The sequence below is a fragment of the Nannospalax galili genome, unplaced genomic scaffold (assembly GCF_000622305.1).
Source record: "Nannospalax galili isolate Female #2095 unplaced genomic scaffold, S.galili_v1.0 scaffold101, whole genome shotgun sequence".
Classification (NCBI taxonomy): Eukaryota; Metazoa; Chordata; class Mammalia; order Rodentia; family Spalacidae; genus Nannospalax; species Nannospalax galili.
In genome coordinates this window covers 865990-885780 of record NW_008345700.1, presented here as the reverse complement: position 1 = coordinate 885780, position 19791 = coordinate 865990, and the positions used below count along the sequence as shown (strand labels likewise).

The 19791-nt window shown below is 51.8% G+C and overlaps 2 protein-coding genes across 7 annotated transcripts; one reads left to right on the top strand and one right to left on the bottom strand.

Annotated features, from left to right (window-relative positions):
• Positions 1 to 226: 226 nt before the first annotated feature.
• Positions 227 to 15813, bottom strand: Tacc3 (transforming acidic coiled-coil containing protein 3). Of its 2 annotated transcripts, none has more exons than XM_008841824.3 (16): positions 15676 to 15813; positions 12620 to 12782; positions 12338 to 12480; positions 8893 to 9903; positions 8136 to 8217; positions 7766 to 7922; positions 5516 to 5568; positions 5038 to 5141; positions 3984 to 4071; positions 3795 to 3896; positions 3281 to 3357; positions 3159 to 3202; positions 2281 to 2441; positions 854 to 960; positions 647 to 767; positions 227 to 444 (listed from the first exon to the last, which is right to left on the bottom strand). In XM_008841824.3, exons 2-16 carry the CDS (start codon positions 12779 to 12781, stop codon positions 379 to 381), a joined length of 2478 nt encoding a protein of 825 aa, XP_008840046.1. In that variant the 5' UTR covers position 12782; positions 15676 to 15813; the 3' UTR covers positions 227 to 378. The 2 variants fall into 2 exon arrangements, with proteins under 2 accessions (XP_008840046.1, XP_029423541.1); XM_029567681.1 differs by lacking the exon at positions 15676 to 15813 and adding an exon at positions 14980 to 15142.
• On the top strand, positions 15496 to 19407 carry Tmem129 (transmembrane protein 129). Of its 5 annotated transcripts, XR_607567.3 has the most exons (5): positions 15496 to 15844; positions 17012 to 17486; positions 17907 to 18066; positions 18152 to 18602; positions 18955 to 19095. XR_607567.3 is itself a non-coding variant. In XM_029567682.1 (4 exons), the coding sequence occupies exons 1-4, from the start codon at positions 15640 to 15642 to the stop codon at positions 19099 to 19101; spliced, it is 987 nt and encodes a 328-aa protein (XP_029423542.1). In that variant the 5' UTR covers positions 15496 to 15639; the 3' UTR covers positions 19102 to 19407. The 5 variants fall into 5 exon arrangements, 4 of the variants coding, with proteins under 4 accessions (XP_029423542.1, XP_008840047.1, XP_008840049.1 ...); XM_029567682.1 differs by lacking the exon at positions 18152 to 18602 and having other exon boundaries at positions 18955 to 19407; XM_008841825.3 differs by having other exon boundaries at positions 18152 to 19097.
• Positions 19408 to 19791: the final 384 nt, after the last annotated feature.

Below are 19791 nucleotides of genomic sequence, written 5' to 3'. Positions count from 1 at the left end.
ATTATTTATATGTACAAAACTGTCAAAGAATAAAAGATATTCTATTAGACCGGGCGTGGTGGCACACGCCTGTAGTCCCAGCACTCGGGAGGCAGAGGCAGGCGGATCTCTGTGAGTTCAAAGCCAGCCTGGACAGCTGGGGCTACAGGGAGACCTGTCTCAAAAAGACCAAAAAACAAAACAAAACAAGATATTCTATTAAAGAAGAAAACGACAATCAGGGTGATTTAAGAATCTGAAATTAGGAAACTTTATTTAGTCTTCTTTTAAAAGCAAAGTAGTTTAGAAAAGAGTGAGGGTTAAAAGAACACAAAGCTAAGAGACAAACCAGATGGACTAGAGACAGACAGGACAGGTTGGTGTTGGCTGAGGCTCTTGTCAGATCTTCTCCATCTTAGAGATGAGGTCATCACAGAGCCTAGTCAACTCATCGTTTTCTTTAGTCTGAAGGAGAAAAGGTGAGGCTCCAGGTTTATGGTAGGGTGTTCAGAGGGAGTGGCAACTTGCTAGGGAGATCCCGCCTATCTCCTGGGTGGGGAGACTGGGAGGACTAGAAAGGGAGAGGCTGGTTCTGGACTTCTGGGAAGGTACTCCCTGCATCAAAGCCGTGTCCAGAGAAACAGGGCCCAGGGTTCCCATGTCCTACCTTCTGCTCCACAGTCTTCTCCAGAGAGTGGATCTGCATCTGTGCCTTCCTCAGGCTCGCCTGGAAGGCCAGTGCCTCTGCTTGGGCCTTGCTGCGTACTTGGGCGATCTCTTCATTTGCTCTAGAGGGAAAGATGAGGCAGAGGCTAGGTCTAGCTCAGGGAAGATGCAACCAGCTCTCCTCCCCAGGTGGGTGCCTAGTACTCACAGTCTGAGCTTCTCCTCGGCATGGGCCTTCAGCGCTTGGTACCTCTGTCCCTCCTTTTCAATCCTCACTATGTATTCCTCAACACACTTCTTCAGTGAATCTTCATTCTTGAGAATGAACAGATCAGAACATTAATGATGTGCTGTTCCATCAGAGTCCACTGAGTCTTGGCATGTGGGGACTCTCAGGGTCGGGTGCAGACTGTAGATACAAGGCTCTGGGGGACATTAGTGAAACAGTACTTCCCATTTTCCTTTTAAAAAATTGAAGTTATTGGGGCTAGAGAGGTGGCTCAGCAGTTAAGAACGCTGACTGCTCTTGCAGAGGACCCGGGTTTGATTCCCAGCACTCACATGGTGGCAACGAACCGTCCTTAACTCCAGTTCCAGGGGAATCCAATGCTTTCTTCTGACCTCTGAGGCATTGCATGACACGGGTGCACTCACATTTTTTATGCATATGCGTGTATTGCCTGCATGTGTGTGAGTGCACCTGTGTCGTGCAATGCCTGAGGTCAGAAAATGTCAGATCCCTTGGAACTGGAGTTATAGACAGTTGTTACCTGCCATGTAGGTGCTGGGATTTGAATCCCGGTCTTCTCCAAGAGCAGCCAGTGCTCTTAACCACTGAGCCATTTGCCCCCGCCCCCTCCCCATTTTCCTTTTAGAAAAAGCTCCCGTGTGTATTTACAGTCGACCCCTTCCAGAGTGCAGTTCCTGGATCTCCACCTCTGGGACCTGGGCCTGATCCCGAGGCCCTCACACTGACAGGTGTTAGTTCCTGCTGGAAAGTGCAGAGGACCAATACAGTGGGCTGTGACAACCCTGAGGGCTCTGGTGGCCTTGTGCCCGGAGGTTAAGAAGTTGGCTGCTGAGGGTTATGCTGCAGGAGGTGGAGCTCAGTAGTTGACACTCCTATCTTCTGGTAGCCTGCCGTCTTCTGTAGGATAACCCCAAGCTCATAGCTCAGTTTCCATCTGATGTCCCCAAAACACCATCTTTCAAGAATACAAATCCTTGTAGGGTGTGGTGGTGCATGCCTGTAATCCCAGCACTCAGAGGCAGAGGCAGGCTGATCTCTGTGAGTTCAAGGCCATCCTGGTCTACACAGTGAGTTCCAGGCCAGCTGGGGCTACAGGGAGACCCTGTCTCAAAAACAAAAAGTAAAACAAACAAAAAAAAAACCCCAAATACAAATCCTTGCTAAAGCCTCACACATGCCAGGCACACTCCACCGAGCACAACCCCAGCATCCTCTGCTGAAGCTTATATAACCTCCCAAACCCGAGTCTCCCAGACCTGGCTGGGCTCTCACTCCCTCTTCTGGGGACAGGGAAGATGCAGTCAGAGGCCCAGGCACAGAGGACAGTTCACGGCCCAGCTGCTATCTAGGGCCCATGAACAGAGAGCCAGGGCAACACAACACACCTTGCGGTAGCCTTCAATCACCTCCTTTTGCTTCTCAAATCTCTTGAAAAGGTCAGAGAAGGACTTCTCCATGGAGCTCAGGTCTGCAGTTAGTTGGTCTTTCTCTCTGAGAACTTTCTGGATTTTGTCTTGGGCAAGTTCTTTCTGTTTCTCAGCTTCCTCTTAAAAAAAGGTAAGCACTTGGAATTAGGGGGCAGCCATTATATTGAGTGCTGGAAACAGTCCCCGAAATGAAGGGGAGAACTGAGCAGCAGGACAGGTAGGGAGCCAGCTGCAGGGTGCAGGAGGCATGGACACTATTAAGTGTCCCCCGCAAGATGACAAGCCTTCCCTCTTTCCCATGCTCTCTGGGACATGACATGGGCTGCCTCCTCCATGTCAGTCTCATAGGGAGCTTAGCCCAGGACCCAGCAGTGAGGTGTCTGGATACTTCTAGTAAGACTGGAAGTAAGTCCCAGTGTGCTGGGCTTAAAGCCCATGTGAAGGCATGGGCCACATGGTTGTGTGTACCTCTGGGGAGGGGAGATAGGAAGTCATCTGTCCTAGCCACTGTTGCCCTGGTAAGTCCCTACAGGAACACCCCCAGGAGCCTGAGGCCTGTGTTCCTGCCTTGCTATTTGCAGTTATCTCTGGGGTGGGGTAGGGCACAGTGGACAAACAGCAGGGCATCTGTCCTTCATTAGAGCTTTAGCTGTCAGCTCAGTGTCCAGTGGCTGCTAGCCACATTGGTACCTTACTAAACCTCATCCTCAGAGGCTTCTTCACTGTGGGGGTAGGCGTGGTTGCTAAGAAGTGAAACGGACAGGATACTGTTCAGAAGGGACTTCAGGGGATAGGGCTAGCCTGGAACACAAGAGGAGGGAAGCAGCCGCACTCACCCATTGACTGGTACACAATCTTCTCAAACCCATCCACAATCTTCCTACAGGAGGAGAACAGTGTCTGTGTCTGGCCATGTGGGCAGACCCAGGTCAGCACTGGCAGGTACCTGCAGCCTTACCCCATCTCCAGGTACTTCGTGTTGAGCTCCTCACACTTGCTTCTCAGTTCCAGGTTCTCCTGCTGTGCTGCATTCACCTGCGGGAGCCACACCTCAGCTGGCATGTGGCTCACAACCACAAGTCTGGGGGGGGGTCTCTGCCCAACCAGACATCTATTTTACGCCAAGGTCTCTGGAGCCTCATCATTGAGCCCAAGAAGTGGGACAGCTGGCTGTGCTCATGAGGGCGACCTGACGAAGTGGAACCCAGCAGGCTCCCAGCGAGTATCCCTCAGTGTTTGCAAGACAGCCACAGGGGCTCCCCAATGCCATTCCAGGTGGCTGTGTACAGGCCTAAGGGAAGTGCAGGGTCCTAGGCCTGCCCTGAGACAGGCAAGAGGAAGATGTGTGCACACAGCCTGGGTGTATCTGGTCAGCGTGCACACTATGGACTTAGAAGCACCTGGGTCTAGCTCTCAGTTATTCCCCAAGACAGCCTCCAAATTTTACAAACCAGCTAAAGGCCTGTTCTTACCGCTGCATCCAGGTCTTTCTGGCTGTACTGAAGCATGTCGACAATAGGTCCAGCAGGCAGGAGACCTCCAGGCTCAATGACACACAGGGGCGGGCCTGGCACCTGTGGGGGTAAAGCATACACCCCACAAGATCACTCACATTTCTTGAGATCACTAAAAGACTGCTCCAAAGATACTGTCATGCTTACAGGAACATCCAAAGCTCCCAAGAAATCCAATTCCACAAGCTTGGCTTCCAGCGGATTTTCTGCAACAGGCTCATCTCTATCCTGTGTACTGAGACCAAACAGGCAGCAGGATTACCTCACACCCTGAGTGTCTAGCAGGCCCTAAACGGCAGATGCATTGTCTTAACAAGCTACAGTTTAAAAACCAACAAAGGCTGGGAGTAGAGACTGTAGATGTGGACCTGGAGGCTGCTGGCTCTCCTTCCACCGCCCTCTCAACCTCCCCAAGAGCCAGGCCTGAAGCTTCACTGCTCATGCAAGCTTTGCTGAGGTGCTAGACACCTCCTGGGGTGTCCTCAGTGTATAGGGTAAATTCCCAGTTAGGGGCGATTTTTTTTTTTTCTGGTTTCAAAACTCTCACGTTGTTTAACTAGTCATTCTCAATTCACATAATTTTGACTATTTTCTTCCAAATGAGCAACCATTCTAGGTTTCCCCACAAAGGTCAGATTTGAAGGCTCTATGGTTTCTGTTAATCTCTGCCTTTGTAGCACAAGTTACCAGATTTGTGAAATGGGCCACGGTCTGAGCTGGACCAACGTGCTACCTCTGCTGTGTGTTTAGAGCTTCTGTCCACCTGGGTGGCATGTGTGAAGGGTCTCTTAATGGAGGATGGGCTGCCTGCCACACAAGGCTAGCTCCAGGCTCATTGTCCTGTGGTCCATCACTGTGACTTATTCTAGTTTAGATCATTCCCTTAAATTTTTATTTATCATTTTTATTCTGAGTGTACGTGTGCATTGCCTGCATGTGTTTAAGTGTAACTGTATCATGTAGGTCAAAAGAAGGCATGGGATTCCCTGAAACTGGAGTTACACGGACAGTTGTTAGCCGCCATGTGGGTGCTGGGAATTGAACCTGGGTCCTCTACAAGAGCAACCAGTGCTCTTAATTGCTGAGCAATCTTTCTAGCCCCCAGATCATTTCATCTCAGAAGTCTCTTTATCAACCAGTTCACTTGGTAACAGCCACTAGAGTTCCCTGACTCATGCTAATAGCTTCAGAGGAGACATACCTGTTTGTTAAGGAGATCACTGGCACTGGCCTCAGAGGGCTGTCTTTCAGAAGGGGGTCGAATTTCAAGTACAAAGACTGCTTCCTCCAGGCTGACTCCTTAAACTGGGAGTTGGGGAGATGGGACAGGGCAAATCAGGATTCACCTCTGTCAACAGACTGCAGCCCCAGGAGCCAGAGTGAATCATACTGGGCAAAGGGGTCTAGGGAAAGCACAACACACTCCGATGGGCCCAGGATTATCTGGGGATAGAGGTACTTTGGGTTAGGGCTCTGCTACCACAGGGTGCCACTGAGTCTGGCAGGTGCAGGACAGGGGCCCTCAGACACAACTAGCCAAAATTTCGGAGCTATAAGTGCACCAAGTGTGCAATGTCTGTGGAGGCCAGAAGCAGCTCTTGAGTATGGGGAGATCAGTGCCCTCAGATAACTCGTATGCACTCTTTGGCTGAGGCTACCACCAGGTGCCAGGTACCTACCGAGGAAGTTCCAAACTGCTCCAGATAATCCACTTCCGCACTGGTACCTAGAACTGGAACAGCAAACCATAGTAGCCATTCACCTCCTATACCCCAGGCTGAGGGCTATGCACCCAAAGGTCTCAAGGAGGGGAAACCCTGTTCTTTGAAGTAAATGCAGGGATTGGTCCCAACAGCCAAGCCAGCAGCTTCCCTGCTGCTGTGAAGGAAGCCCAGCAGAGGCCCTAGCTTTGCACAAGGGGTGGGGGGCTCTGTTCCTTCATATCCAGTAGTCTTTTTAAAATTTTTATGTGCATTAGTATTCTGCCTATGTGTAAGTGCACCAGGTGTGTGATGCCTGTGGCGGCCAGAAGAGGATGTCTGATATCCTGGAACTAGAGTTCTGGATGGTTGTGAGCCATCATGTGGGTGCTGGGAACTGAACCCAGCTCCTCTGCTGAGTCATCTCTCCAGCCCCTCAGAACAGATTATTAAAAAACTTTGTATCTGAAGTTGTTTGCATCAAAGGATGTGGGACCCATGAATAGAGATCCAATTGTCACTTCTTTTTGGAAATAGGCTCCCCAGCCCAGGCTGGGCTCAAACTCCCTCTATGTAGCAAAGGATAACTGAATTTTTGGTCCTCCTTCTACTTTTGAGATAAAAGATTTATTTAGAGGGCTGGAGAGGTGGCTCAGCAGTTAAGAGCCCTGGCCTTTAACGACTCCAGTTCCAGGGGATTTGACACCCTCTTCTGGCCTCTGTGGGCATTGCATGACATGCGTGCAAGTGCATGCAGGTAAAGTACTAAGTGAAAATAGATCTTTTTAAATGTGTACAAGTGTATTGCCTGAATGTATGTGGACGAGTGCACCCGTGTAGTGCGATGCCGAGGTGGTCAGAAGAGGGTTTTCGGATTCCCCTGGAACTGGAGTTAAGGACAGTTTGTAGCCACCATGTGGGTGCTGGGAATCGAACCTGGGTCCTCTGCAAGAGCAGTCAGTGCTCTTACCCACCGAGCCATCTCTCCAGCCCCTGCTTCTACCTTCTGAGTACTGAGAATGCACGCATGCACCACCATGCCTTGTTTATTCTGTGACAGAGGGTGGGCTCGGATCAAAACCAGGGCTTCACACATGCTATTCAAGAATTCTGAGCCACATTCACAGTGCTCCGACTGTTATTTTCTACTAGCCACAGTTTTGGTAAGAGACTTACCTTCATAATTTGCCAATTTAAGAGACAACTTTAAAAAAAATTTATTATTTATTTATTTAGCTCTCTTTGAGACAGGGTCTCTCTGTAGCCACAGCTGATCTGGATTCACTATGTAGACCAGGCTTGGCCTCAAACCCACAGAGGTCTGCCTGCCTCTGCCTCCAGAGTGCTAGGATTAAAGGTGCGCATCACCACACCTGGCTTATTTTTATTTTATGTGTATGAGTGTTTTGCCTACATGAATCTAAGTGCACCACATGCGTACAATGCCTGCAGAGGCCAGAAGAGGATGTTGGATCTCCTAGAACTGGAGTTCCTCAGAAAAGTTGAGCATGGTGGCTATACCCATGACTCTACTTCTAGTTATGTGCCCAAGAAAACAAAGCCTGCCCCACACTTGGACACAATGCTCACTGCAGCTTTTTTTTTTTTTGATACAGGGTCTCACTATGTAGCCCTGGTTGGCCTGGAGTTCGTTGTATAGACCAGGCTGGCTTCAAACTCAATCTACATGCCTCTGCTTCCCAAGTGCCGGGATTAAAGGAATGAGCCACCTGGCTGTGGCATTACTGTAACAGCTAGATGTGGAGACCATCCAAATATCCATCACTGAACAATGGGTTAAAAAAAAGTAAAGCACTGACATTCGATACAAAGATAAGCCCTTAGAACACTACACTCCTGGAGGACCCATACATGAAAGGGCACTTGTGACTGACTCCAGGGGTGCCATGTGAGGGTGGCAGGCCTGTCTGGCTGAACTTATTTCCATGTGGAAAGAATTTGCAATTATTTTGTCAGGGAGAGACCTTAGGCTTTGCTAGCCTTCTTGATGACTGTGGGTTTGTAAGGAATCCAAATTGAACCCATCTCTTTTTATTGAAAATACCCATCTTTTTATGGACCAGAAGTTTGTATGCGAGTTAACCAGGGAATAATAGCCTGTGGAATGATCACCTGCAGATGATATAGCTGAACCAAGTAATTCGTAGGAACAAAAGTGCTCACAGGGTCTTTCAGGCAAGCCTACAGCAACATCTTAGGACTATATACCTTCTGCTGGGTCTCTGAAGCTCTCCTCCTTCAGGTCCAAGGTAGTCTCTGGTCCCTGTTGAGATGGCTCAGGCACTGGCTCAGTAGAAGGCGCCATCAGCTCACTGCCCAGACAACTTATAAGAGCTGAAGTGCCTGAGGAATTCAAGATTCCCTCCTAGAGGGAAGGTCAGCGTCATCTTGTGCAGTGGAGTCCTGGGTAGGGCATTGCCTCACCTGCCTCCTGATGGGAAGTGGCTCTAGGGGAGACAACAGTGGTGTATCTCACCCTGTCACCAGAAGAGTGCTGGCAGCCTTTCCTGCTATCTTTCTATGTGTGTGTAACCATGGTGACAGCTTGGGGATGCACTGTCAGTGTGCACTCACGTACCTGAACCCTGCCTTCTGCTCTTGAGCTCTTGGCTGCCATCTCTACCAAATGCTGCGTATCCGCTGGGGCTGGAGGCAGCTGACTGGAGAGGGGTGAGGGGAGAGAGGAGAGAGAGGAGGGAGAGGAGGGAGAGGAGGGAGAGAGGAGGGAGAGAGGAGGGAGAGAGGAGGGAGAGAGGAGGGAGTCATCAGAGGCCTGGGTCCTCCCTATGTCCCACACTCTTGCATGGAACTATCATCTACCTCTCGTACTGGTTCACTTAAGATGCTCGTGCTACAAGCTTATGTGAAGGAGGACGTCATCCTGCAGCTGAAAGGTTACATGGCTGCTGGAATGACAGCACCCATTTTAGGTCACAGCTGCCTCCTGGAGGGCATCTACCTAGGGACATTGGCTTTCTGGTGCCAGCCAGTTTTCACCTGAGTGACAGATAGCTTGAGTTTATATTTTATTGCCTCAGAACTCTAGAGTCACCTGGGTGCCAGGGTAAGAGTCACACCACCTGCAGTTTACATATGTACAAAGTTGTACATAAGCCGTCACACAGTAGAGGAAAGCTAGGGCACCCCCATGGTCTTGGGATGGGACCCTGCAGCTGTTCTTTTAGCCTGCCTGAGCCCTCTTTGTCTTGTAGGTGCAGGGGGAGTACTAAGCTGGTCATGCAAAGGATAAATTTGCATTTATCTGGACTCAGGCCCTGGATCACACACAGTATTGAGCAGTTACCCCTGGATGGTTATGTCCCCTTCCTACTTACTGGCTGGCAGAGTTCTCCATGTCTGTAGGTCTGGCACTTTGCTGCTCAGCCACAGCAGCTGACCTGCTCTTGGGGCTTTCCAGGAGCTGAGCCTTTTTGTCCTTAGGCTTAGAGTCACCTCCAAATGGATTGAAGTTTGGGTCATCCAGCTTGTCCCAGTCGAGGTGGTAAGAGCCATGGGAAACAGGCTGCAGACACTCAACCTTCTCTCCGGCCCTATCGCTTTCTTCTGCCTCTTTGGGGGCCTGTTCCTGCCTGGCATCTGATTCCTTCAGGAAAGGCTGGAGGCCAGCAAGAGCCAGTCTCTTTGGTGGAGACACCCTTTTGGTGGTATCATCAGAGAAGTCAAATTCTAGCCTTATGGAGTCATTCCTTGAATGGATGACCATTTGGCCAGTGGCTTCTTCCTGAGGACTTGGGTCTGTGGCCCCACTAGCCTGTAGAGGGCCAGCCGGGACTGAGTTCTCAGAACCAGATGAACACACGTGGGGAGGGCTCTGGATGTCCATTGTTGGCTCAAGGATATCTACATCCTTGGGGCAGGCTGGGGCCTCATCAGCCAGGTCTGTGGGGGATGTTGTTCTTTGAGGGCTTTCAGAGCTTGGACCAGATGAAGCAGCAGCTACAGGCAAGGCAGCTAGGGATGAGCTTTCTCCCAGGGTTCCAGGAGAAGCCTCCTCCGTGTGTGGGGATACTGTCTCAGCAGGGTCTTCTAGGATCTCACAGGTAGATGGAATGCTTTTATCTGAGGAATAAATACTAATGCCTTCCTTCAAGGCTTGACCAGGGCTGTCAGGCCATTGTCCTGGAGAGGCCACCAGGTTTTTAGGACTTCCTGGGCTCTGGGAAGAACTTGAGTAACTGAGGTCATCTAGTGGGGCTGAGCCATGCTTGTTGGAACCACTGCCTTCAAAGGCCGAGTTTTCATTTCCCAGAGAAGCATCAATGCTTGCTTGCTTCTGGAGAACTCCACTGGTAGCTGTTTTGTCTACTTCCCTGGTGAACTGTTGGCTTTTAGGAAACAGGTATAGTTAACACTAAGTAACCTTTGAGGTTTTCCACTAGATTTCAGCTTAAGTGAAAACATTAGGAAGAATGAGCTCTACCTTGTTGCCCATGGTCAGTGCTGACGGTACCAGGAGCCACACAGCTCTAAGACAGAACAAAGGCATGACAAACCAGCTGCTCTGGTTAGTTTCACTAACCTACTTTCCCCTTTAAGCAGGGGACCAGCAGCTATGTGACGAACTTCAGAGGAGAAGGAATGTGCGATTAAGAATACTGCCTTCATGGGCTGGAGGGATAGCGCAGCTGTTAAAGGCTAAGGCTAACAACCAAAACGTTAAAGAATACTGCCTTCAGACTGAGCAGAGGACACATTTCTAGGCCACTGTTGTGCCTTGTATCTAACACCCTAGGGTGGCAGGGCCACAGAGACCCTAACAGGCTGGAAACCCTTCTGGGACAGTGCTGGGCATCACAACCACAATGTTGGAGGACACATACTGTGCTGTGCTTGGGGCAAGTGTTATTTAACCTTTGGCCAGAGGAGGCTAATGTCACAGTCAGAACTGCCATTTCAGTGACTCAGATGAAGAGAACCCTACACTCAGAGTCCTATTCTTGCAACTTTTCTCCTAGTTTGAAAAAGCTAAAATCAAGAAGTTTTAGGGTAAGAAACTCCCACAGCCTAGTCCAGCTGCTCTCTTCTCTGCAGATACCTAGGGCAATACCCAGCATTATTATGAAAACAAATGTTAGGGTTAAAAGGAACGTTAGAGCTAAGAGCCCAGGTGGGGAGGTAGCTCTAGAGGAGGAGACAGTAGTGGTACAGTCTACCCTGTCGATGGAAGGGTGGTGCCCACCCCTGCCCTGCTCCTTTTCAACATGACACAATAATGGTGATAGCGCAGACACACACCCACTGAGGAGAGTAGGGATGGGCAATAAGAGGGTGTGCAGCTGAGCACAAGCAACAGCTAAGCTGACAGAGTAAAAGCTCAGGGCTCTAGGAAAGCACAGCAAAGCTGCTTTGTCTTGGCAGGCTGACTGGCACCCATGAAGCCCACCCTGAGGAACTATGCCAGGTGCTGTTACCCTTTCCCATCCAATTGCAACAGACTAAATTTGGGGAAGAATGGCTTCTAAGAAAGTTTCCACCTTTCAAGGAAGGAGACTGTACCAGATACCCCATAGGCAGAGTTAGATATGAGGAAACCAAGGGAAATGGCAGCTGCATCTTGGTAGCTGTCTCTTGATCAAAGGCCCCTTTTGGTTAAACATCCTTGAAGTTTTTTTTTGGTCTTATTGTAGCCCCAGCTGGCCTGGAACTTTGATATAGACCAGGTTGGTCTCGAACTCAGAGATCTGCTTGTCTCTGCCTCCAAAGTTCTGGGATTAAAGGCATGTGCCATCACACCTGGCTAGGTTGTAGTTAGGTTTTGCCCATTATATTGGAAACTAAGGTACCAGGGTATTCAACCACACATACGTACTAATGAAAGATCTGAACCTTTGAAATTTCTGACCTCCCTGCCAGGCCCATGCCTAACATAACTTGCCATGGACTGTCTCCCCATCCTTTAAGCTGCACCTGTTCTTACTAGATCGTTTGTGTGTGAATGTGCGTGCAGAGGCCAGAAATCAACACTGGATATCTTTCTCAACCACATTCTGCACGGTATTTTTTTGGAGCTTGCTGTTTTGGCTAGCCTGGCTGGTCAGTGAGCCCCAGAGGTCCTCCCTCACTAGGGCTGGCATTCCAGGTGTGCATGGTTGTGCTGGGCTTTTTAACTATAGGCCCTAAGGACCGAACACAGGTCCTCCACCTTGTGTGGCAACCACTCCCGACTGAACCATCTCCCTACTTCTGACTAGTTGGTCCTATGACAGTCTTCCTGCCTATGAGTTCTGTCTGCTCTCTCCAAGTGTTGCCCTCATGTAGGAAGGCAAGTGCTGACTTCAAGTAGAAGGGATAGGCGGAATTTAAAAGGAAGAAAACTATAGATCATCTTCCCTGGAGATGAGATCTAGTATTTCATCAAAGAAATAGTCTTTTATAGAAATAAAAGCGTGGTGGTGCACACCTTTGATGGGAGGCAGAGACAGGAGGATCTCTGTAAAATCAAGGCCACCCTGGACTACACATCTCCAGTTCCAACTAGGGCTACAGAGACCCTGTCAAAAAAAAAAAAAAAAAAACCCAAAAACCAAAAACAAAACACCAACAATACACAGAGTGCCAAGGCCCAACAACAGAGAGAAGTGGGTATTCAAACTCATTCCAAGTATCTGATGATTAAATCTGACTAACTGGGCCAGGTACTGCATATACTAAGGGCAAAGATCAGGAGAAAAACAGCCCAGATGTGATAGGCCTGAATGCTTTTAGGATGGCCCTCTGAGAGGAGACAGTTCCAAGACATTGAACGGCACCAATGCTTACTTCTCTTTCTGTAGCCAGATGTAGGGACAGTTTTCTAATCCAACACTATCGTCCAGAGCAAAAGGAGCCTCAAGTTTGCTGGTCATACTAGGACTTAAGATCTTGTGTGTCTGTGGATCCCGCAGAGGAGTCTGAAAAGTCACCTGTTGGAAGGCAAGGAGAATTCGAGTGTTCCATGATGCAAGCCCTCACAAGCAAGCCAGAGTGCCACACAGCTTAGAGTTCTCAGAAAAGCAGATCCCAGAGGACCTGACAAGCACATATGTTAGAGTCCACACCTACCTTTGCCACTTTGGCCTGGTTTTTGGGGGGAACATTTTCTTTCTGCGATGGACGAAGAACAGAGGATCTTCCGGTAAGTTCTGGTTGTGAAAACAGGAAGTCGCAGTTTTCTGCATTTTTTTCACTGGGGACATTTTCGTCATTTAAGATATGTAGACTCATCCTGGAAAAGCAGAATGTTTTAGTGGGAGGGCAATGAAACTGCACTATTAGACACAGCTTGTGCAGAAATGCCCCACAAGCGCAGCAGGGAGATACCTCTTTCAGCACAGTTATAGTTTAAAGTTTGCACTGCCAGAGGAGGCATTAGAGTCCCTGTCCCACTTCAGGGTAAACTGCTACCTCCTGAGCCAATTGCTGAAACGGTACAGACCAAGGTGTTTAGAGTGACTCCACTGCTTCACTACACTGAAGAGCAGAGCTAAGGATAGTAAAATCCTGGCTGTAAGAAAAAGAGCCAGGACTGATGAGATGGCTCAGCAAGGACACTTGCTGCCAAGTCTGACATGTCAGTTTAGCCCCCAAGATCCACCTGGTGGAGAGGACTGATTCTCACAAGTTGTCCTCTGACCTCCACACTATCCATCCCCCTCCCCCAAGGAAGCAAATGTAAGAAAAAACAAAAAACTAGAGAGGCAGAGAGGATCCAGACCCCTCTGGATGTGGCAAAGAACACAAGGTCAGCCGAGAGCAAACCCACAGAAAAGGCAGCAGCTCTGGTCTACTCCCTCTTAGAGAGAGGGGTGGACAAGGCTGTGCGCAGACTTGAAAGTTCAGAGGTGCTAGGAGGCAGCAGAGGACAGGGAGGCAGGTCACCACTTTATTCAGCAAGTTTCAAGGAGCTTCTGTATCAGAAGGACCTCCACTCCCTAGGTCCTTCCACTAGTCACCGACACTACAGATACCATCTTCTTTCCTACTTACTAGTCTAGGGGTCACCAGAGAACAAAGCACTGACTTGCCCCAAACGGGGGCCAAGAGGAGACCAAAGAGAGCTAGACTGCTTGGCCAACAAGGTACAAAGGATATTGGGGGTGATGGTGGTGGGAAATCAAGGGCAATGTTTAAGATTTTGGCTCGAGAAACTGTTATAGGAGGGTGTGGGGAGAGACACGGATACTGTGGGATATACAAGCACAGACTTCTGGATACATGGTCTTAGGAAGCCTTTCAGGCAGGAAGGTAGAACCACCACCAGTCCAATATTTCCAGGCCCAACTTTGGCTGAAGACTTTCTTTGGTGTGTACACATGTACACCTGTATGTGCATTCATGTGCCTATGTGTGTGTGCACTGGAGGCTGAGGGTTGACGCCAAGTGCCTTCTTGAATTACACTCTTACTATGGTAGGGTGCTAAGTGAATTTGAGCTCACTGAATCAGCAGGACTAGCTGCCAGTGAGGTCCAGGTATCCTCCAGTCTTCACCTGTCCACTACTAGGACTGCGGACACTGCCACCATGTCAGGCTATTTTTAGATGGGTGCTGGGAATCCAAACTAAGGTTCTCACCTTTGTGTGGCAACCATGTTACTGAGGAGTTCTTGGGCACAGAGTTGAGAAGCCAGGCTTGAGTGCTGATGTCTTCTTGGTGCAGGACTGACTGGGGTGTAAGAGGAGGCATACAGAAGCTTTCAATATGCTGTTGCACCTGTCCTGGCGAGACTAATAAGCATGAGGTTCAGGTGCCAATGGGAGGTGGTATAGCTGAAGCTGATGATGGTCTCCCAGCTGGAGTATGCAGGGAAGAATGAACAACACACCACCCACCTGGAACAGTGGTCAGCAGGTGTGTAAGATCAAGGGATGAGTGGAAATGTGCTTTTTTGAGTCAAAGCACATAGGTATATACAGAAGTCATCCTGCTGGCTAGAGTTAGGAAAACCCTGACACATGTATTTCAGAAAAGAGGAGAAACTCAGCTAGCAGGACCTTCTCTGAGGGGGAGGGAGGGCGACAAAATGTCTACAAGAGAAGCCATTTATTCTGATGTGCCCAGGCTGGACGGAAGAACGATAGAGAGGACGAGGACCCAAGAGAAAAAAACTATCCCTGGGGCGGCGGGCTCGAAAAAGAGGTGGTACAAAGGATGTCTGGCCAGAGATGAGAGCCTCACACAGGACACTCGCCACCGACGGAGCCTGAGGAGATCCACCAGGCACTCTCGGAGTGCAGGTCGCGGTCCTGCAAGGGAGGCTGGGCGGGGCCGCCAGCACAGAAGACACCCCAGGTACGAGGGGTGCGCCCTCCAAAATGTGAGCCGGCGACGCTAACCGGGACGAGGGCCGGCAGAATCCAAGTCCGCCTGAGGCCTCGCGCTCATCCCCGCTCCTACCGGCGCGTACGCGAGACCGCTGCTTACCTGCCAGCTGCTGCTGGGCCCTGCGCCCGCGCCACCGCCCACTCCGAGAGAGCAGTGCCGCGCCCGCTCCGCGCCAGGCACCGGAGCTGCAGCTGAGCCTATTTAGTCGCAACACCCCGCTCGCAGTCCGTGCCCACCTTCCCGCGGCCCGCCAGCAGATTCAAATACCGACGGTTGACGATGCCGGCCAATCAGCGCGCGGGCAAGAGCCGCACAGACGTCGCGGCCAACCGCAGGCCTCGCTGGTCCCGCCCTTCTCGCACAGGCAGTTCCGCTTCCGGGACTGAGGGCGCACCGGGGACGTCCGGCGCTGAGCGGACAGTGGGTTTACACCACTTGCCGAGGCCGCTTGTCGGGGGCCACTGTGGGACACCCCTATGGCCCCGAGACTCTCAAGTTCTGCCTCGGACACGGTCAGAGCACGCCAAGAATCCTCCCAGAGTGCCCCGCGGGTGGCCAAATGGGGGACTCCGTGCCTCGCGTGCGGCCTAACGGAGGACGCGGAGAACTCCATCTCCCAGAGTGCCCCGCGTGCGGCCTAACAGAGGACTCGGTCTCCCAGAGTGCCCCGCGGGTGGCCTGGCGGTTGAAGCCACTACCTACCAACCGCCAGGGGACCCGCCGCTCCCGTCTCTTTCCTGCGCACTGGGCGGCGGCGCGATGGACAGTCCCGAGGTGACCTTCACACTGGCCTACCTGGTCTTCGCAGTGTGCTTCGTGTTCACGCCGAACGAGTTCTACTCTGCCGGCCTCACTGTCCAGAACCTCCTGTCGGGTTGGCTGGGCAGTGAGGACGCCGCCTTCGTGCCCTACCACCTCCGTCGCACGGCTGCCACGCTGCTGTGCCACTCGCTGCTGCCGCTGGGTGAGCCCGTCACCGAGCGCTCGGGGCACCCCGTACTCTCTCGACTGGGGGGCGGTGGCCTAAGCTAGCCTGTGAGTGAGGCTCAGTTTTGGACCATCGCCGTGGCCTGGGGTGCAGGATGCGCACAGCCTCCTCGCCGTGTCCGGGGGCACTTGCTAGGAAAGGGCTTCTGTTGACTGATTACAACAGGAGCGGTCTGGGGCAGGAGCGATGGCCCAGCACTTAAGAGGACCGACTGGTCTTGCAGAGGACCCGGGCTCGATTCCCAGCACCCACACGGTTGGCTAACCACCGTCCGTAACTCCAGTTCAGGGGATCCAGTGCCTTCCTCTGACCTCCGTGGGCCCTGCACGAGAGGGGCCTGTGGGGTGGGTTTCTGGAGCCCCATTAGTAGTAACACTTCCACGGCATGAACAGAGACCCTAAAGTCAGGGAGGACAAGTACCCGTGAGGGTGAGGGCCACACCAAAAGCAGTCAGAGGAGCTGGCCTGTTGCTATGTCACAACTTATCTTAACATGTAGGTATCTGACTGAAAATTAACATTTACTATTGTTTTTTGCAAAATAGAGCCTGCCCACACAGTCACTACGTTGTAATTCATTTTGATGCTCAAGTTTTTATTTATTGGGCCAGGAGGGCCCTGAAACTGGTTCCTGTGTCCTTCCAACATGCCCCATTGTTGATTGCTTGCTTACTTTCTTGCAGTGTCCCAACTCTGGGATGGGCCATGCTGGATCCATTTGCCTTATCAGAGGGGCCAGAATTGAGAGACCAAGCTCTGGTCCAGAGAGCTGTCCTTAGGCCAGGGGGACAGTTCTAGGGAAGGTCATTGTTTCCTTTTGTCTGTCTGTGACCCTCCCTCCCCCCCACTTTTGTGCTACTTGTGTGAAATTATAGAAGTAAATTGAAAATTTTTCTCCTAAAATGTGGTACCACTGTTGTGGCTAAGGGTTGTGGCAGGCCTGCTGTGGTGGTACAAGGGGTCAGGGTCACCTGTGCTGGGAGCTGACCATGTCCTAGGTGACCCTGGCAAGGCCCAGAGCTTGCAAGAAGAGAGGAGGTGGCTTCTCCCTTCTCCTAGCATAGGGATAGCACTAGGGTCTTCAGATGGGTCATGTGGTACCTGGCAGACTGGACTTCTCCTGAGATGCCTTCTCTTCTGCAGGCTACTACATGGGCATGTGCTTTGCAGCCTCAGAGAAGCAGCTCTACTCACCCCATCAGGCCCCGGAGGCCTGGCAGGTCTTCCTTCTCCTGGCTGTGACTCTCTTCTTTATGTGCTGTGCCCTGATTTACTACTGGTCCCAGGACAGGTGGGCCCGACACCCACTGGCCAGAACCCTAGCCCACTATGCTCTTCCACAGTCAGGCTGGCAGGCAGTTGCCTCTTCCATCAACACAGAGTTCCGGCGGATTGACAAGTTTGCTACTGGGGCACCTGGTGCCCGTGTGATTGTGACAGACACGTGGGTAATGAAGGTGACCACATACCGTGTGCATGTGGCTCAGCAACAGGATGTGCACTTGACTGTAACAGAGTCTAGGCAGCATGATCTCTCACCAGACTCAAACCTACCTGTGCAGCTCCTTACCATACGAGTAGCAAGCACCTGCCCTGCTATGCAGCCTTTTGATATAAGGTAAGTGTGGTGGTTGTGGAGGGTGCAGTGGACTTCATGCACCTCTTAGGAGGTGCTGAGGGTGGGGGTGGGCAGAGACATTCCTGGGGCTGTGACATCAGTCACTTGACCGCTTCCAGTTCCCTGTTACCCTCAGCTTTCCCTGTGCTGCTCCTTCTGTTCTGTCACTGAACTACCTCCACAGCTTCTTGAGATGGCCCAGGACTGCAGCTCAGTGGCACTTAGCTCCAAGCTATTCTATCATCTTCCTTGGGGAGAGTGACCACTGGGTCTGTGGACTGTGCCCACAGGACCATCTTTACCTGATGCTACTCTGGGGACTTCTCAAGGTTGCTTGTTTTCTCTGGCCCTGCTTGCTTCTGGTCCTGCATTGTGGCTCCAGGGGCAGCATGGCCCAGCTCATCAGACCATACCTTTCAGGCTGAACTCAGCAGAGTATGGCGAACTATGTGAGAAGCTCCGTGCCCCCATCCGCAGTGCAGCCAACGTTGTCATCCGCCAGAGCCTGGGTGACCTATTCCTGGAAACATTTGCCTCCCTGGTGGAGGTCAACCCAGCCTATTCAGTGTCCAGTAGCCAGGTAGGGGCTGGCCCAAGTTGAAGGGTGGGCATACCCCCTCAATGCAGGCCTTTGCAACCCCTGTGTCCCACCTATCTCTCTGTAGGAGCTTGAGGCCTGTATAGGCTGCATGCAGACACGGGCCAATGTGAAGCTGGTGAAAACCTGCCAGGAGCCGGCTGTGGGCGAGTGCCAACAATGTTACTGCCGCCCCATGTGGTGTCTCACTTGCATGGGCAAGTGGTTTGCCAGCCGCCAGGACCCCCAGCGCCCTGACACTTGGCTGGCCAGCCGTGTGCCCTGTCCCACTTGCCGTGCACGATTCTGCATTCTTGATGTCTGTACTGTGCGCTGAACATCACAGCAGATTTTGTACCTCCATTAGCCACATATGGGAGTAGAGCTCCTGGGCCTTGGCAAAGGGCTCTAGTCAAAGCATATACCTGCAGCGGTTCTCCGCCTTGAGCCTGAGCCTGTGGTAGGCTGAGGAATCTGATTTAAAAGAAATTCTCATGGAAATGCCCTGTCCCTGGAGCCTTCAGCACCTTCAGGTGGAGGTTGGTACTCCACAGAATGCTCCAGAGCCCCAAGACCCTGAGATTTGGCCCAACACCCTCTCCTGGCCACTTTGCCTTAACTTTATTACGGGTTGTACTTGTCCCCAGTTAACAAGTTAGGCCCACATTTGTTCCAGGCCCTTTGATGTTGAATGGAAGCTGATAGTTGAGGGGTTCCCATGTGCCTTCTCTAGTTCTTCCTGGTGGCTGCAGCCAGGCAATGGCCCACTCCTAGTAGGGAGGCCGAGCAGCCACCTAGGGCCAGGCCAGGGTGCCTCTCCCCATCCTAGTCAACTGTGGGGGTTGCCCACAGCCCAGAGGCCTTAAGTGCGTTCTTGCTTCCCCACTCCAGGGCAGGCCAACATCTCAGCCGCCTAGCCTAGGGAGGGATCTTAGGGAGCCACAGCACCACCCAGCAAGTGAGCCTACCAGGACTGCTGCACAGGATCAGCCACTGCCCTTGCAGGTTGCCTGGATCCGGAGAGGACCTCGCTGTTGACCACTGAGGTCTATCAAGGCTGATGGTCTTCATGGTGCAGATGGGAATGGGAGAGGCTGCCTTCATCTGCGGCTCTGACCTGGGTGTGGCTGCGGGAGGGAGGCCCTGACTGGCCTACTGCTGGATATGTCCAGCAGGAACAGCATGGACCCAGCCAGCCCAAGGTTTGCGAGTGGAGCAAGCCTAGTTCTGCCTGCTCCCGAAGTATGGGAGGACGGTGGATGGGGCGGTTTGTACCAGAGGAGTTAATTTTATTGACAGATGTACCTAATGACACAACCTTTAATAAAGCGTATGTTCCCAAGCGCGATACTTCATTTTGCTTAACCTGGTATAAAACCAAACTGGCAACATTTGGGTTAGCGGCTGGAGGATGCTTGGGAAAGCCCCGTCAGAACTAGTTATCAGCCAGAGTGCGTCCTGTTCGGAAGGACCAGCGCATTCCTCATTGTCCAGAACGTGTACCGACTGCAGGACCGGCGAGCCACACTGAGCTACGTATGGGAGGAGTCCAGCCCTCGATCCTCGGGACCGGGACCGGCGGGGACCCCGGGCCAGCCGCCCACGGAGAAAATAGTGTGGCCGAGGACCCATGCGGGCTGTGAGGTCCTCACTGGCGCTCACGGTCTACGCCAGCGGTGTGGGGCCAGGCCAGCCAGCGCCGGGAGCTCCCCCCCCCCCCCCCCCCCC

Excerpts from the sequence above, each read along its gene's own strand:
- Tacc3 (XM_008841824.3), bottom strand. The coding sequence starts at position 12,781 with ATGAGTCTACATATCTTAAATGACGAAAATGTCCCCAGTGAAAAAAAT. Across the intron at positions 5,142-5,515 it reads AGCAGTTTGGAACTTCCTCG|TTTAAGGAGTCAGCCTGGAG; the intron begins GTAGGTACCTGG and ends CCCAACTCCCAG. Across the intron at positions 961-2,280 it reads TGATTGAAGGCTACCGCAAG|AATGAAGATTCACTGAAGAA; the intron begins GTGTGTTGTGTT and ends TTCATTCTCAAG.
- Tmem129 (XM_008841825.3), top strand. The coding sequence starts at position 15,640 with ATGGACAGTCCCGAGGTGACCTTCACACTGGCCTACCTGGTCTTCGCA. Across the intron at positions 15,845-17,011 it reads CCACTCGCTGCTGCCGCTGG|GCTACTACATGGGCATGTGC; the intron begins GTGAGCCCGTCA and ends TCTCTTCTGCAG. Across the intron at positions 17,487-17,906 it reads ATGCAGCCTTTTGATATAAG|GCTGAACTCAGCAGAGTATG; the intron begins GTAAGTGTGGTG and ends CATACCTTTCAG.